The sequence below is a fragment of the Empidonax traillii genome, unplaced genomic scaffold (genome assembly GCF_003031625.1).
Source record: "Empidonax traillii isolate 1590-97213 ecotype Southwest subspecies unplaced genomic scaffold, ASM303162v1 scaffold498:size1131258, whole genome shotgun sequence".
In the NCBI taxonomy this organism is placed as follows: domain Eukaryota; kingdom Metazoa; phylum Chordata; class Aves; order Passeriformes; family Tyrannidae; genus Empidonax; species Empidonax traillii.
In genome coordinates, this window is record NW_020955691.1 from 495,084 (window position 1) to 513,107 (window position 18,024).

Below are 18,024 nucleotides of genomic sequence, written 5' to 3' on the forward strand. Positions count from 1 at the left end.
CTGCAGAATCTTCTCTTATTCCAAGTGTAAAAGATCTTTATTAGACAAGGGTCAGTACCACGTAAACAGGAAGTTATCAAAGTAATTCAGAAAAGTCTCTGACACTTTTTATCAGTTAACCATATCTGACAAGAGCAGTTTATTTTTAGCTCACAGGAAAATTTGATGGCCACGGATTTTACAGCATGTATTTTGAACCAATAAAATATTAGAGCAACAAACTTAGATTAAAATCTTGAAATGAGAAGAAAGAGCTGCATTAATGTGGCACGTCGAGATGACATCTGTAATAAAAAAACAATTGACATAGGAAGATGTCGTCATTGGAAATATTTTCTTTGCACACAATGATCAGATTAAGTTGTTCAGTTCCTGCCGCAGTTGGATGAAAGAAATTATTTTTGCTTTGTTTACGAAGTAATCTGGGACATATCTGTGCTGTAGAGAAATGACAGGAAGAAATGCACTATCAAGAAACTGAAAGTCGTTCGAACCAAAATGCAAAACTCACTGTTCTCCTTCCATACAATAAAGCAGATTGTTCTGTGCATCAGCAGCCTGGGCTGGTTAGCATGGGTGTGCCTGGGATTTTGTGAAACATGAAATATAACATTCTTAAAAAAAATATATGCTTGATTTGGCTTTTATTGTTCTTCTATCTTTCATTAATCAGCACATACCATGCTGATGTACAGGGGTGTGTGTAGGCGTGCTCATGGGTATGTATGAATGAATAGCTGCCATAGATAGATCATTACAGCAATTACCAGAATTGCCATGAGTTGTAAAGCACAAGGAAAATGAGGGCTAAAATCTGGAATTTGATGCAGAGCGCTAGGGAAGGCTGGGAGGGAGATTGAAAGGAGAGTTGTGTGTCCAGGGTGCTCGTCCAGGGAGACGAGCGATTTTCACAGCAATATTTTGGGTCTGCATGGTGGGACAGAGTATAGAAACAGGGATGCCAAAGTGCTGGCTTGCTGGAGAGACCTGAGTTTTAGTGCCAGGGGGAGAGGGATGGATTTAGGGATGCTGGAGCAGGTGAACCCCTGTGCCTGGGGCAGAGCAGGAATAGGATGGAGAGTTTGTGAACACAAGGCCAGGGCCAGAGAGCCAGGTCTGCCAACCAAAGCAGAAATGTGAGAGAATCAGAGGGAAGGATCACATATGTGTTAATGTCATCCAGAGTAGCTTCAATCTACCCTTGTTGTTTAGGGACATTTGTCACCTTTGATGAAAATGTACCAGTGGTGCTTATTCTTTGTAGAGAGTAAACTAAGCAATTGCTTGCTGGTCAGTAAATGGCAAGGCAAGCGTAACTCACACCCTCTGACATACCTGTGAGCCCAACTTTGTTTGGAGAGTGACTCTGGCTGAAATAATGGACCTGATCCCGTTTTTGTGATGTGAGTGGCGTCTGTGCTCTTGGCAGGTGAGCTGAAGTTGGGAGGACTGCTGTGATGCAATTTAAGTTGTGTATGGAGCATGAGGTTTCATGACCTCATTCTCGTCTGTTAACAGTCTCATCCTCAATATGGATCTGCCTTTGCTTTGAATTTCCTATTAAGTTGATAGCTGTTGCAATACTTTGACCTGTGCACACCTTGGTTTTTATTATTTTATGGCCAGTTGATATTCATTGACTTTGCCAAGCTGCATTCATTTGTATATATTTTATCATAGTGAGCACTGCTGAAAGGCTTTTATGTTTGATTTGTGTTTCATTTTTCATAAGGCAGCGGAGGACTGGGGTGACATGTACCTCAGTATCAGTTCTAGGATCTTAGGCAGGTCTGCTTAGATGCAGAAATTTCAAGTGAGTGCTGTAATTCAGTAATGACCACAATCCACCACTCACACACAGTGCTACCATCTATCAGTGAGGAGAAGAGCAAAGGCTTTCTCAAACCTGCCCTAATTAATGCACGTTTATCTTCATGGATCCTTCCATCTGGCTTGAACAAACCATTTGTCTGTTATAAGGGCTTCACCATCTTTAACTTGGTTTAAAATGTCACAGTTTAAAATGTCTGGTTTGTGCATTGAGACAGAAATAGGTCTTTTGTCTTAAAAGTATTGTAAAGAAAAGAATATTTAAAAGTAGATATTTGACTTTAGCATGTGACAGTCATTTTACGAACAGGAAACAGATAAAAGATTGATTAAAATAACATATGGAAACTTAGAGTGGTCAGATAACTAGTTTTTTATTGGTAAGAGTAGAAACCTTCCCAGTTAAAGCATTTGCAAACTTGTGTTTGACAGAACAATGATAGTCAGCCCATTTCCACTGCCCTGTCCACCTTGTCCATATATAGATGTTTCAGTGGGGTTTAAGAAACATTTTTGAGAAACAAGCAGAGGTGATGTGCAGTGTTTTCCAGCTTCTTCACAGATTCACAGAACGGTGCAAGACCTTTGAGTCCAGTCCTGTTTGGATAAGGATCTAAAAGTGACTGAGAACAGCCAGGGATTGGATTTGAGATGCAGAGAACAACTTTCTGAGCTGGCTTTCCATTATTGTCCTGTATCAGGGGCTGGAATGGATCCAGTGAGGCTTGACAGAGAGCATTACCTTTTACATGTGGCATATACATACAGGATATCTAATAGCATCAAGTCATGATTATGTGTCATATTTAAGGGTTCTCCAGTCAGAGTACTCATAAGAGTAATTTCTCTCCCGTTTGATTACTGATTCTTAGCTGGTTGTCATCTGTAACTGTGTAATACCACACTCCCCTGTACTTCTTGTTGGACGTAATACAGGCTTAATAAAAATAGCAACCCATACAAATTCGTTTAAGTCCTTAACAGATGAAGCTGTCTCTTTGGAGTAGGTGGAATCATGTTTCTCTTAAACAAAGATTTGTGAAACGAGCATCTTTGTTACTAATAATAGGAGAGTGCCTTGGAAAACTCTCTCTATAGCAGACCTTCTCAGTATGAATGGTTTAAAATGTCCCCAAATCACTGGATGAAATACAAAACGTTCAAAGGGGCTCAGCTGCAGTGGCATTTAACAGCCATTGCCTGGAATTCTGTCACCCTTAGTCAAGTGAGTGAAAGGTGCAGATATTCATAGATGGGAAGCTTCCAGGACTTACCTAAAGAGTTGTCCTTGGCAAGTCATGAAGTAGCAATTTTTCTTTAGAGCCAACATAAAAGGAGTGCCTTGGCATGTTTGCAGAAGGCTGTGCTGCTGAATGGACTCTACCAGGAGATGTCTTGGAAAGATAAAGGGTAAAAAGAAAATTAGGTGGAGCTTAACCTTCAGTGTGTAGCAACTTAGATTTTGCCAAAGGTCAGTGGGATGCCATTTCGCTGCTGCCTCTTGGAAGCAACAGTAAAGTGCTTTAGTTTTTAAAAACTAACGATTGACACACACAGCAGTCCTGTGTCTGGGCAGGCCCAAAGAAACTGATATATCAGTGGAATGCAAAGCTACCTGGGTTTGTTTCATGCAGAGCTAATACCCAGGGCTGTGTTTTGAAGAGAGCTCATCATGAACATCATGTACCATGACCAGAAAATCCCTTATTGTGTTTGCAGAGGGAAAAGCAAGAATCCTTTCAGGAGGAAGGGAACTGGGAGCTGAGATTGCAGTGCCAAAGACCTTAAGCATCCAATTTCTGCTGGTTGGGAAAGGTGTCACAGGGGTTTTCAAAGATGCTGACTCCCAGTGGGCCCAGCTCTAGGATTGTGAAGCTGTAGGTTGGACTAAATTGCAGGAGGGACCTGTGCAATTGCCTTGATTAATGGGTCAACTTGGAGCATCCTGCACTTCTAGAAGCATGGCAGGCACTGGGAGAGATGTATATACTGGTTAGGAGTAGGGATAAACAAATTGGAAAATTAAAACAGCAAAGGCAGACAGTTTTGGTAGGAACCACAACTGTAAGCAAAGCATTGTAGAGCATTACCCTCCTCAGGAAGTTCTTGGTCACTGAGGTGTCTGGGAGCAACTTGTAAGAGAAAGGAAAGCAGTCCTCAATTTGGATGTGGTCAGCATGGGCATCCAGCTTGAGCAGAGCTGCCCTGTATGACAACAGTGAAGTTTCCTCAGTGCAGCATTTTGTTCAGATTAAGGGTGTAATTAATCAGTTCCTTTAGTCCTTTGAAGTTTATTAAGCATAAAAAATAAACTTTCCAGAGCAGGAGAAAATTCAACCCCAGGCTTTGTTAGAATAACAGTTGTTTCAGGGAATGTCAAATTTAAACTTAGCTCTGTATGTGGGAGTGCACAGTTCTGCTAATTGCCAACCAGCTTTAGTCCATTGCAGAGGTAGAACTGGATAAAGCTGGGCAAATCTTTGCGAAAATACTATTATTCTAAGCAGCATAGAGGAAAGAGACACCAGCAATGATCGTGGGATTTCAAAGGGATTCCCTTTTCCCCTTAAAGTCGTTTATGTTTACTGGTGTTCCAGCGTGAGTATCAACTCTTGAGTCAGCTCATGGTAAACGAGACCAAGGCTCTAAAGTTAACATTTTCCCTTTGAAAATGGAGACCATGCTTCTTAGTCACATTAGGATGTTTAAAAAGGGGACTTGCAGTAGTAGTCTTGCTAACTAATCCTTGGCTTTTGTTTAAAGCTTCTGCACAGCAATCCCTGTTCTTAGCCAAGGCATCAGGTCCTGGCCCACAGCCTTGCAAGCCAGCCAGGCTGTGCTTGTCAGAGGGCCAGAGCACAGACCCCAGATTGGCTTTGTGCACCTTTGTTCCCCTCATCTGTGAGCCTGCCAGAGTCTTGATTTAATATAAAGCCACTTGCAACAGTCCTCAGGGGATCTCTAATTTTTGGGGAGCTAAAAGAAGGCAGGCTAGGTGGCTGTCTGGCCGTGCCTCTGTCCTCTGCCTGTCCTGAGGGGACTAGTGGAATGTGGGAGGCAGGACCAGAGGTAGCTTCCCATCCAAGTGTTCCTCCACAGCAGGGTACTTGGTCCAACTCTCACTTGGCCTCTTGGGTTGCATAAAGAGCATCCATTCATATTCTCAGGATGTGATGTTCTTTATGGCTCATTAGGACTCTGGTTCTTCAAGTCCTTTAGTAGTAATAAGTAGAAGTGTGGGTAGCCTGGGGAGGAGACAGAGTAGGAACTTAAACCAAATAGACTTAAGATGAACCTTCTCTTCAGATGAGTGTTTGATTTGTATTTAAATAATTTATTTGTGCAGATTTTATCCTTGAATTGCTTGAGTCCTTGTGCCTGTGGTTTTAGGGTTTGCTACAAAAGACAGAAAATAAAATTAGTGAATGAAATAATTTCATGTAGTTTTAAATAAGGTTTAAGATAAAATACTTTTTTTTTCCCAAGTATCTATAGATGCAAACTATGCTCAGGTCCTAATAGTGACTTGACAGTGCTGCTGTTTTGTGGAAAACTCTGCAAACAGTAAATTTGAAGAAATTGTAACATTATCAAATGATAAGTCTCCAGCCCTGCTTTTGGCTCTGGAGAATAATTTCTGCAAAGGAAGGATTTTCCTTTTGTATTGAGCAAAAAAAGAAACACCTCTTACCCTGTACTATCTGATGATGGTAGCTATCTCCTCTTGTTTAGATTAAAATTACAGGCCTCAGATTGCAAGTTGTAATATTTGTTTTCTTCTGATTGCTGCCTTTAGCTCCTCAGTAAACGCCATTGACTGCTCTGTGGGTAACTCCGAAGAAGCCTCCAGGGCTGAATATATTAAATCCACAGCATTCCACAGAAAATGACAAAATTCTCCCCAAATTGCCCCTACAGTTTTCCACCGGCCTTCTTTATGAGCTGCAGGCAAAAGAGGTTGATCTGTTGTGCTTGTCCTATTCCTGTTTTTCTTCCTGTTTTAAATACAGCGGAATATATAAAATAATGAAGTGGTATTCAGAAACAATCCTTTTGCCAGGTCTTCCATCTGTTATTCTGTATAATCCTAATTTCTGTACAAAAAAACAGAACCATGGTATGCAACTCAGTATGTTACAAGATGTTTATTTTCATCAGTATGGTCCAATAAAGTACATAGCTCAAATATTAACATTGGAGTACGTTAAGATTTCATTAGTATTTGATCTATATATTTTACTGACATAAATGGATAAAAATAAACAGCTTGTAACATACAGAGTTACGGACTATGCTTTTGTGGATTTTCAGAATTCTGTGGTGGATCTGGGTTTTGCAGCAGATTTATTTTCTCTAATTCAGTTAAAATAACTATGTAATCGTTATTTGTGCTGAGTATGGTTTGGGCTTCATTTTCATAATTCACCGTGGGATTTGTCTGCATAACTTCTGATGGTTAATGACCCTGTATTGATTGAAATTCTCTTTTGTGAGTCCGTATTGCCTGTGACTTGATAATGAATCAGTCAGATCACTCCATTTTAGAGCAAAAGAAAATAGATACAGTGCTAACTTACCAAAAAAAAAAAAAAAAAAAAAGGCACCCAAGGCTCTGTGCACTCTGTATATTTTGTAGGGGCTTTTATAGTGCTTGTAGTACATGCTGTTCTGAAAGTGTCATACATGCATTTGTTGTTGTGAACTCAAACACTGTAGAATCTATAAAGATGCAAGATTAAATTTTCCATTGCCATTTTTACAGATAACAGCCCGTCGACAATGGAAACATATTTATGATGAATTAGGTGGTAACCCTGGAAGCACAAGTGCTGCTACATGTACTCGCAGACATTATGAAAGGTAAGATAACAAATCTGAAATGCTTGTTTAATAATGAAAAAATTAATTTGGAAAGCCTTCAAAGCGTTTTATAAAGAATTAGAGAAAAAGGGAGAGAGGCTTCTTAAAGATATAGTAAATATTCCCCAAACAGTTTAGTCAGATAATCCATTGTAATTTAAACCAGAGTGTCTGTCTCCAGTGACTAAATAAATAAAACAAGGATCTGATTTTTCTTTGGTATATATCTTAATTTTTGCAACAGCTTTCCAGTAGAAGAAGCTGAAAAAAGGAGCAAAACATATTCAAGTAAAAATAAGAAACGACAGCTAATTGATGCAAACACTTGTCTTCTGTTGTTTTTTTAGGAATACCAATTAAGCAAATTGTGGTTGTGATCAAAATAATGGGGTGGCCCACAATGCAGGGTGCTGTTAATGTTGTAGGTCATGCCGAGCGTTGCATTCCTCTTCTTCATTGCATTCCATCCCTCCTCCCTGCCTGCGAGCTGCTGCCAAACACTCTTTCTCTGCAGCCATTGTTGCTGGTCAGAACTGTTGATTTCTTATTCTTCCCATGTAGATAATAACTTCCAGGGCTTGTGAAGCCAGCACGCATTGAATAAAATGCTGGAGCTGGAATGTTGTTTTGGTTTGGTATGGTTTTTAGAAACAACTCTCTTTTTTTTTTTTTCTTTCTTTTTTTTTCTTTTATCTTTGTTCTTTCTTTTTCTTTCTTCTGTTTTTGTTTTTTTTCCTTAGACAAGCAAATGCAAATAAAAGCTCAGCAATTTTAGGCTCAGATAAGGAAAGTCCAGTCTCTTGTTCCTGGGCATAAACAAGTTGCTTTGCTGGGGTCAGGAAGAGATTGTACTTGCCTGTGCAGAAAGCATCACGGCTGAGCTGTGTTCATTGGGCAGTTTTGCTCTGCATTTTAGTGCCTTCTGTGTTGGCCTCTCCAAGGGACACATTGCCATCCTCATGGAGGGGGTGGAATTGATTGTGCTCATTTACAGTAGGAGACACCTCCAACAGAAGGGCTTGGGTGCACAAAGGAGTTGCATGCAATGAATGCCACTATAAAAGTTAGAAGCTTTCTGGAGATTGAGCCAAGCACCAGAGCAAACTGAGTGAGTTGCTGTGCGTGTCAGGCGGGGCTTTTCCCTGCCCTCGTGCTGCAGACAAATGTTATAGATTGTTTTATTGACTCATCAGATTGGGGGGATTTCAGCTCTTCCCCTCCATCATTTCAACCCTGAGAGTCTCAGGGCTTTCTCTTGCACCCAAGCCAGCTGATGAGTTTCCAACTGGCAGTCTGGCTCTTCCCTCACCAGATGTGCTTTGGAGGATGTTGTTTGACAGAGGAGACCCAGGCACACAGAAGCATTAGGTCTCAGCGGGTTTAGGTTGCAGAGGGAGTGAGCGTTGCTGAGCTCCGTGTTGAAATCCTGGAGTCACCGAGAGCACACATCTCTTGGAGTTGCGGAAAAATAAATGAGCCATTTACAAATACTTCATGAACCCTTGTCTCTCTCTTCTGCTTTCCTGACAGTGTTTCATGCTTTCCAGGCTATCCAAAAGCAGTTCTGCTTGCCTTGAGCCAATCTGAGGAGAGAGTCTTTTAGTTTATGGTTATGTTGGTCTTAGTACACCAGAGAGCTCAAATCTGAGTTCTTGGATGGCAGCCTATCGTGTAGTTCTGGATTACATCTCATATGAGGCAGCACCTATTTTCCAGGGCTCTGGGAGGCTGTCAAAAGATGGCATTTGGAGAAAAAAGTCTTGTAGGATTTTTAAGTTAGCCCTGAGCTTACCTAAAACGTGCTTTACCAAATTTGGTCTGAAAAACCAAAACACGTATACAAAAAACCTCAGTGACTCATTCAGTCTCTAATTTTCTACTGTTAGATGCTTTTTTTCCACCACAGGAAAACTGTATTAAGCCTCAGACTTGGAGAAAAGTAAATGAAATTGTCATGGTTTGTTTCAGCTGGTAATTCTAACTACAGCACCTGTAAATGTAATGCTCATTTATAGCCAAAGTGCTCAGATGACATTTAATCTAAAACTAGAACTGCAGTGCAGGAACACACGCTCATGATTCAGGACACACACACATTTTCAAACTTGATGGTGAACTGTAAAGCTAAACTGGAAATTGAATTAAGCTGGAAAGTAAATGCTGAACAAACCTCATGATTTTTCCTTTTTGAATCCCACTGGCCTTTCCTTGCTTACTGGAGGCAGAATAGGCAGTTCCCCGACTTCACTGACCCTGGTACTGTTTGACTTAGCCTTTCCATTCATCTCTACAGCTCCATCTCAAGGCAGTCCATGTTGTGTTAGCCAGCTCTTCTCCAAGGTGGCAGAGAAACTCCTGTTTGCACTGGCTTTAGCGTATCAAGGCTGTTTGGGTGGCAGCCACTGTCAGTGCCATCCTTAGGATGCTGAGGAATGGAATTGCACATATGTCCCAATTCAGGCACTGCATCCCACCTTCCTGCCCTCTCCAGGTTTCCCTTTGAAAGGTCAAATTTTACAAACAACTTCAAAGGGCAAAAAGAGAGAGAAAAAAACGAACATCAACAACAAACAAACAAACAAACAAACCAAACACAAACCACAACAATTGGAGAGGGCAGAATTGTCTCTCTGTCTAGCAAATCCCATGAAGAAATACTGGTTTTGTCTAAAGGTGTTTATAACCTCTACAAAGCCACCATGTTGCTGCAGACTCATGGTACCAAGGATGCCAAAAGCTGAAACAAAGCCAGATTTAAAGGCTATGGGGAATGTATTGCTCTGCATCCCCCTGTTTGCAGTAGGGCTTGTGGCAGTAGCTGCTGATGCTCTATAGGTAGGCAGAGTGCTTCACTTGGGGCAGTGTTTGCTTTGTTTCCCTGGTAAAAGGGAAAGAAAGGTTTTTGTGTGCATTTTCGGCCGATTCATTTATCATATAATATGGTTTGTGTTTCCAGTAACTGGTTTCATTTTAAAACAAGGCAAGGCTGCCAGTGTTTCAGTAAGTGTTATTTGTATATTAGTTAGACAACTTTTGTTTTATTAATGAGTATAATAATGAAAGTGCAGGTTTCTGAGTTGAAGCAATGGGTGTTTTTATTTAAAGCATAGCAGGCATCGCATAATGCCAGTGAATGCGTTATTGTCACTGTAGGCATGGCTGGTCTGGACCTGCCTCTGATTGGGTTATTCAAATAGGCCCAAGCACTTCATAAAAATGTCTTTGTCAGCCTAGTTTTCCTTCCAAACCTATTCATCTCTGTCAGTTTTTAATATTAGTACCAGGCTCTTGGCTATAGTCCATTAGTACTGTACTTAATTGCTCATGTTACAGATGATTACCAATATAAAAAGCATTAATGTTTTCCCATCGTGGGGCTGTGCTCTGTGCACGACTTGGGCTGTACAGAGCTTATGAGTTGTTGTTGTTGTTTTGGTTGTTACTTTCTTCATTTGTGCTCCTTTAATGCACTTACCTTGCACGATCCCAGAAAACCAGAGGAGTGTGTGGTTGGTTTTAGCTGTTCCTGTGAAACTCTTGCAGCCCTTGTCAGTACCCTACATCTCTCTCTCTTATCAAGAAATACTCACAAACGGCTACTTTTCTGCGAAGCGCTCTTCTCTGTGCTGTCTTCCCCTAATAAAGCAGATGTGGTTTTCACATGCAGGGTTTGAGGTTTCTTTTCGCTTTTACACAGAACACATGATCGGCAGCTTTAATTTTCTGGCATGAGCAATCGGCTGTGTTTCTGCAGTGCTGATGACGTTGTTGTTAGGGATTTTTCATAAATATTACACCACCACCCCCCAAAAAAAAAACCCCACCCAAAAAAACCCCAAACGAAAAAAAACAACCTACTATTTTGCAAGGTATATAAAGTTCCCAATAAAACGAATTGAACAAAACAAAAATACTGGCAATTGCCTGTTGGGGCTTTTTTCTGTCTCCAAGTCTGGCAGCGATACATCTTGGTTTCTTCCAGAGCAAGCCCTGTGCACGAGCTGTGCACAAACACACGTGGGCTGGGGAATTGTCGTGTGCAGTGGCATGCAGTGACTCTCCTCGGCTTCTTTGGTGGACAGATATGTCTGTGTTGGAAGGTGTCATAGCAGGCAGCTGGATGGTCCCATGGACCGCTTCCTGACCTCTTTGGGTGCTGTGGGAAGCTGGGCTCCCTTGGGGTCTCCAGCAAGAATGGACCCAGAGACCCCCATGGGCCGTGTCCTGCTCCTCAACAGTGTCTCATATCCTGGCCCTCACGAGTCGCACTCGTAAAACCACTGCCTCCTGGCCAAACCCAGGTGGAGAGGGATTTTTTAGGCCTTGTGCTCTCATCAAATTCAGGCAGATGTGTGGGAGAGCGTTCTGCAGAGCCACAACCACCGGGAACTTGAGGAGGAACAGATAGGTGAGATGGGTTGTGGTTCTTTACAGTGGGGCAGGGTGGCCATGCCCGTGCTTTGGACACTGACTTGTGCAGGGTTTTATTCTCGTGAGTGTGACCCCTGAGCACTTGCAGAGCACGCTGCACTTCTGCCCCTTACCAGGGGACTAAACCCCAGGAGATACAGCGTCTTGTGCAGTTCAGAGCCCAGTCTGACATTTTTCTTTCTAAATCACTTGCATAAATATTATATATTATCAGAAACACAAGGTAGGTCCTTTACATGGTTTCTCTTTAACAGCCGTAAACTCTGTCTACCCTAAGGATATTGTGCAGTAATTCAATATGCAAGAGAGCCCTGTGTTCCATGCAAATGCTGTTCAGTTTTGTTAAAGCATTTGGATAACTTTGGTAACGTGTAAGAATTTCAGTGGAGTTTTGTAAGAAATAGCAGCCAAGCTTTAGAGGGGAAATAAAAGCAGGAGGCTAGTGTAGCATCTACATGAAATTGCTTATGGTTATCTTTTAATACACGTTGTAATTAATAGAAGGGTTTGATTTACACTGTTAAGTGTGAAAACATCCTCAGGCAAAAATTAATCAAATGTTATGTCATGCTGTAAACTACAACTAGCTCTTTGTTTGACCCAAAAAAAAAACTTGCCAAGCAACAGGTTTTTTTCTGGTTGTTTTATTTTTGTCTTCACCCCACTTCCCTGCCCCCCTCACACTTCAGCTAGTCCCAGACTCCCAGAAAACTTCACAAGTTGCAAATTGTCTCAATAGTTTTCCATCAAGCACGAATTTAAGCCTGAAGATAGATGAGGTGTCTCAGTTCTCTCTCTTTCTTTTCCTAGGTTTTTAGTTTGTTTTTTTTTTCTTTTTGATAAATAACAAGAGGTTTCTACTTATGATTTTCTGCCCTCAGGGCTTTATCATTAAGATTAAATAACTGTACTCTCAAGCATACCACTGAACAAACATCTTTTCAATTATGTGAGTAACAGATGCTTTAACAAAGGAACTATTGAAAATTCAGAAAGCTTCCCCCCTCCCCAAAATTTAAAATGTATCAGATGACAGAGGAATGTAATTGTTTACCATTAAAACAGATCCTTAGCTGTCCATTCAAAACATCTGAGAACACGCATTTTTTTTTCAAAATTTCTGGGGTTTCAGCCTCAGAGACTTACTGGCCAGCACTGGAGTGAGCGTGAGTCCTTGGGTGCAAAGAGCTGGACAGTCGGGCATTGCCTTTTAGTGCCTGGAAACAGATGATCTCTCTCCTGCCGGGGAGTTGTTTTCCCAGCTACATCCTTCCTTCCACCCAGGAGTTTGCCCCAGCGGAGTAGTGGCATGCCATGTGCCACCCACTGCTTTTTGGGTCCCAGCACTCCCAATCACCAAGGTGAGGGCTTGGAGTCGGTCAGTTGGTCATTTCTGGAAATCCAGGAGTAAGGACAGGCTTGACACAAGTCAAGCTGCTGGGAGCTGATTTGCCCCAGGAGAGGGCTGCACAGTGGGAAGCGTGCCATTCTCCTTTGCAGGAGCAGCACCAGCGATGCAGAGTAGGATCTTTCCCCTTGGATTCCCCAAGGCTGCTGGGAATCTCTTGCCTTGTACTTCAGGATTTTGCTAACACGACATGGTTTGCCCTGGCTTGTTTGGCTTTGAGCAATGGAGATGTGACTTCAGAGCTCCCAAGGCAGGGTCAGCAGGATTCTGGGGTCTCTCCAGGAGAGCTGCACCCCACAAGCAGTACAAAATGGCATCTGTCAGCCTGTCCTGAGCACAGAGACCAAGCATTGCAGGGACTCTCTGAACCTACCAAAGAAAATGCATGTCTGCCTTTTGATGCAGAAATGGTGACTGTGGACAAAACAGAGGCTTGTAGCAGTTTTGGTAGAGTGACGTGGGGAAGCCACTCTGTGCCCATCACCCTTGCTTTTAGTCTTTCACATGCAGTAAATCTGCACCAAAAACAAAAGGCTGGGGTTGTTCATCTCCCCCTGCTGAGCCCTAGGATCAGGAGTGCCTGAGCTTCCCTCGAACTGGCTGTGCAGCTAAATCAACAGCTGTGTTTGTAATGTCACTAATTTCCAGTTTACTTTAAACAAAGTGTCTTTGAATTCTCTTACAGCAGCGCAGTTCCCACCTTTCAGCAGTGAGCCATTCTCATTACCCACCAGCACTCCCAGTGGGCTGTGAGGAAAGTTGTTGATGAAAGGATGAAAGAGCCATTTCTTTAAGGAAGGAAAGTTCTTTGGAAAGAAAATTGAACTCAAACATATTTTGTCTTCGCTGATAAAATACATGCCAGTTTTGTACTTCAGACGAATGCAAATCAAGCCATTGCTATTGTGTTCTGCACAAAAGCACGTGAGGCTTGCTTTCATAACCCCTCCATTGTACAATGCAATCCAGGGAAATCAGACTTGAGGAACACACTGCTTCATTTCCTCAATGTATTTTATATGTCCATTTTGGAAAACAGGCTGAGATCTTAAACTTTGGGTTATTTTTTTCCCTTCTTTGCTGGGAGTCTGTCACTGGTGTCCAGGAGAGCTGCCTCCTGCTCCTGGCTATCCCCACCAACTGATTGATGTTGAAGGTGGCTTGTTTCCCTTGTCTACACTGACAGCAGCGCTCCAAGATTTATCCTTTAAAAAAGCATCAGGGTAAAAAAGACAAGACTTCTCTTGGGATCAGAGGTCAGGCATTCCTGCTGGTCCCTTAAAACAGCTGAATTTTTGCCGCTCAGTTTTGCCCCTGAGTTTCTAGGGGGCACGACTCGGGTTTCTCTTGCCAAGGTTACTGATGGGAGCCCCTTTGCCCCACAGGGGCTGTTACCAGAGATGCCCTGGCTCGATGGCCGTTCCTGGAGCCAGACAAACCAGATGTCTTGCCCCCCAACTCCAGAGGAGGGAGTTGGAGCCACTGCGGCCTAAGGTGCTCAGGAGGAAAGCCGTTTCCCAAATTCCTACCTATAAAGAGTCCTATTGCCTGTCCCTTTTCAGCATTTTTGAAGCTCTAACAGCTTAATGTTCTCATGATTTACATTAACATCTAATCCTTGCATAATCTCACTAATCCCTTGGCCCCAAGATATCCATTGGCAACGGGTTCCATGGGTTAACTGGTTGCTGAATTCATTTGGTGGAGCAAATTTAAATCTTTTTCCATTCCTGTTGCAATTAGCCTCCTTAACCTGGCCAAGCATGCGAGTGGGGCAACATCTCCCAAGGAATGGGCTTTGGTATTTTAAGTCCTTCCAAGATTATTCTTGTGGCCGAGAGACTCCATTGCATGCTATTTTGTGTTGGACTTGGAGCCCTTGAGAAAGTACAGTGATGTCGATGGGAGACATGCTGGAATATTTTATTCTGCCAAAAACAAAACAAAAATAAACACTGAAACAGAGATATAAAAAATATTGTAGAGGTTGTGCTGAGCTGCCTCCTTCCCTCCTTCACCCTGTATGTCCTGGGCATATGGTTCCTCCCTGGCCCCAGAGCCCCGTCATATCCATACACAGGAGGGAGAATTAAAGAGGAAACTGGCAGCCTTAACATTTAATTTCCTTCCTCTTTCTGGGCTGGTCAGATCCTTTGCATTATTGTAACTACTTTTTTTATCATGCCTATAAATAGATGTGCTCTCATGTGTCCTGTGAAGCAAAGTCAGGCCAAAAAAGTCATTCATTCTGCATAATCAATACATGTAGTGGTTACTGGCTCAGATGAGATCTTGTATTGTTAGTTCTGTAGCTGGGAAAAAAAAATGTTGACTAATAAAGATTAAGGGCTTTTTTTTTCCTTTTATGAAATGCTAATGATGAAGACATGTTTGATATACTGTGAAATACATTTCTCTAATGTGAAGTTTCTGCTTTTTGTTGGGGAAGAGATTCAGTCTCTGGAGGATTTTAGAATTTGTAAATATAAAATTATCTGCTTCAGTGTTTTTTAAAAAAAGGTTGGCAGAAAGCCAGATTACTTACATTACTGTAATAGATTTGCTGACCTCTGACATCTGCTGCAGAGAAGTACATTGAATTTTTCATAATATCAGATGATGCAGATCTAAAAACTCAGTACACTGCACCATTATTTAATTCAGGACTTACTAGAAGAAAATCTTTTTTTGAGTAGCAGTTTATACGTGATTAAACTTAATATTGCCGATTGTAATAAATCAGGATTAGTATAGTACTGATTTGTTAATCTAACTTGTATTGATTTTAAGTTGTCTTTATTTAAAAAAAAAAAAAAAGAAAAAAAGAAAAGAAAAAGACTGGCTTTTCACAGTGACTGAATTTAATAAGAAGCCCTGTGATAGCAAAGACTCCCCTACTGTTTCTGCTCTTGGCTGGAAAATGTTATTCTTGTATTATTCCAGGAAAAAAAAAAAAAACCTCATGCTGCTAAAAATCTGCTGCCTGTGGAAAGATTTTTTTAATACACTAGTGCTTACATATTCTATTTATGTTAATTGACTTATAAATAATACATTTTATTAATCTTAATATTGGAATCTTGATCATGATAAAGACCCTTTTCTTTGGTCTTCTCTCAGGCTTTACAAGTAAATATTCTTTAGACCACGAAATATTTCCCCTCCTTTCCTTTTTTATGAATACTTTGATACTTCCCTCCCCCCGTCGTGAAATACAGCCACAGTTCAAAGCGACGGAAAACACAGTTGTTGTTTCCAACGTACGATACATTCGAACTACCTCGATCCAGTTTTTTGGACGTTGTCTTTACCTCTCCTTGCGCAAAGATTGATTAAATCTTACCTGCACTGCAAATATTTGACCAAAAAAAAAAAAAATAATCTCATGCTGGTTTCAGACATGTCACATTCTGCTAAACTATTTGGCTAAGAGCAGATCGCATTCTTCCGGTGTTGGGCAATATTGACCTTAAATTGGCTAAGCCGGCTGCTTTCATGGCATGTGAGCCGGCTGCTTACATGTTCCGAGAGCTGTATTAGCTTTATTACTCCTGCGCTATAAAAACTTCTAATAATCAAATGATAAGATCATATCCTGTGGGTAATTGTGTTGTACCACGACAGGATAACTGAAAAAACATTCAGTGAAAATTGCAACCGACGGAAATCTCTACGTGAAGCGGCAATTGCTGGCGTTGCTGGGCTCGGTGCTGCTCCCCGGGGTCTCGCAGCCCGCGTTCCTGCCCGGCTCCTCGCCAGCCGCCCCCAGAAGTCACCTCGGCCACAGGGGCCGGCAGCCCGCCGGCCCTCCTTTCAGGCGAGGAGGGGAAAATCCTAGAACAAGCCATCCTTGTGTTTTGACTCAGTTTTACCTTAGTCATGCCGCCTCCCCGATACACGAAACATTTAATTCCAGATTTCCTGCCGCTGGCTCCAGGCCGCTGACCGGCGATGTGAAATGTATTTTTACTGCTGTCGGCCTGCCAACTGCTGAGCTCAGTGAAAAATAACTAAAATGAAAACCTTGTACTCCCACATGAACCCTTAAGATCAGAAAAGGAAATTTAAGCCACGGTAACTAATTAGCGCCCAAGCTAATGAGTTCTGGTGAGGTGCAGAAGCAGGAGGAGGAGGAGTTTGTGTCCCGCATTACCCTACAAGGCTCGGCAGAGAGCACGCGAGCAGTGATTAATCGTGTCGGCCCGGGCCTTGCTCCCGTCCCGGATGGAGCCACGGGGTTAATCACTTGGCATCTTTCAGGGAAAGGCCCGCTCCGTGGGTTGGGAGCATCTTCGTGTCCCATGGGGCACCGGACAGTGTCTTAAACCTTCATGGATGGAATATGTAGATTTTTAATGGGCGACGCGTTCCCATGGAAACAAAACAAAGTCAAACACTCCCCTCGCAGTGCTAACAATTATTATAATAAAATGTGTTTTTATTAAAAGCGATTTTAAATATTTAACACATGGCAGAGCGGCCTGGATGCTGCCCTGTGTGAAACTCAACCTTGCCTCAAGTGAAGTCCAAAGTGCTTTGTGCAGCGCGGGGAGGAATTCGGTGTTTTCACCAATATTTGCACTTTGCGAATGAAATGTAGCAGCCTCAAGTATGAACAAGATTATTTTTTTCTTCTGCTGCTTAGTTATGCTTTTTATTATATAAACATTAACTGTAATATTACAGTGGGAAGCAGGTATTTGGCAACTACGTATTATTTTGCTAAGTTTGCATAGAGGGAGCAGTTTCCAGTTTTAGCAGCTGTAACATGTTTAAACTCAGTTTGTAATGGGATCTGAAGATGAATATTCCCTGTGGGCTCTGCTTAGCTTCATTACTGGAGCCCTGCCAAATTCAGGGCTAGAAAGTATTATTCACGCCTCTTTGCACATACCATGTCAGAGCATGCTCAGTTAATGAATTTTGTTTCTAATATAGCATAAATTAGGTTTATATTTTAACATAATTTATGTTGTATTTTATTAAAATGTAAAATATTATGATCACGAGCAATCTAATTTCTGCTCTCTTAAGCCCAAACTGTGTTTGAACATCTAAGTATGTAAATCAAAATTGCATGCTTAGAAACTGATTCTAGGATAACAAACGAATATCTGAACCAAAGAGGTTTCTGCCTTGGAGTCTTAGATTAAAGATAATTAAGGATTCCTGGTATTTGAGCAGATTTATGTTGTTTATAAGCAAAGTACATTTTCTTCATAAAGTCAACTTGTCTTTTTTTTTTTTTTAACAAATTATGTTTGCTGTATTAAAGTTCATATTTTTAAAGTCTGAGTCTTGTATTAATCCCACAGTGAGTCATTAATCATACCAAAATGCATTATAAAAACTTTAATCACTGAAGTTGAAACTGAGATTGTAATGCAATCCATCCCTTTTAATTATATCAGTTATTTTTCCTTTCAGATCAAAAATTGCAAAGGGAAAACAGATAGATTAAAACTCGGTGTGTTTGATGCTTTCAAGGGGAGGAT

At 41.6% G+C, this 18,024-nt stretch overlaps 1 protein-coding gene and 1 long non-coding RNA gene across 4 annotated transcripts in view; one reads left to right on the forward strand and one right to left on the reverse strand.

Annotated features, from left to right (window-relative positions):
* The window catches only part of ARID5B (AT-rich interaction domain 5B), a 117,046-nt gene that overhangs the window by 88,269 nt on the left and 10,753 nt on the right, over positions 1-18,024 (forward strand). For all 3 annotated transcript variants that reach the window (XM_027896453.1, XM_027896452.1, XM_027896454.1), the window contains one exon: positions 6,593-6,690. In XM_027896453.1, coding sequence (XP_027752254.1) covers positions 6,593-6,690 — 98 coding nt within the window. The remainder of the gene's footprint in view (positions 1-6,592; positions 6,691-18,024) is intronic.
* On the reverse strand, positions 119-16,706 carry LOC114063887. The gene is made up of 3 exons (XR_003572636.1): positions 16,402-16,706; positions 3,105-3,224; positions 119-438 (listed from the first exon to the last, which is right to left on the reverse strand). It is a non-coding gene; the product is annotated as an uncharacterized LOC114063887 (long non-coding RNA).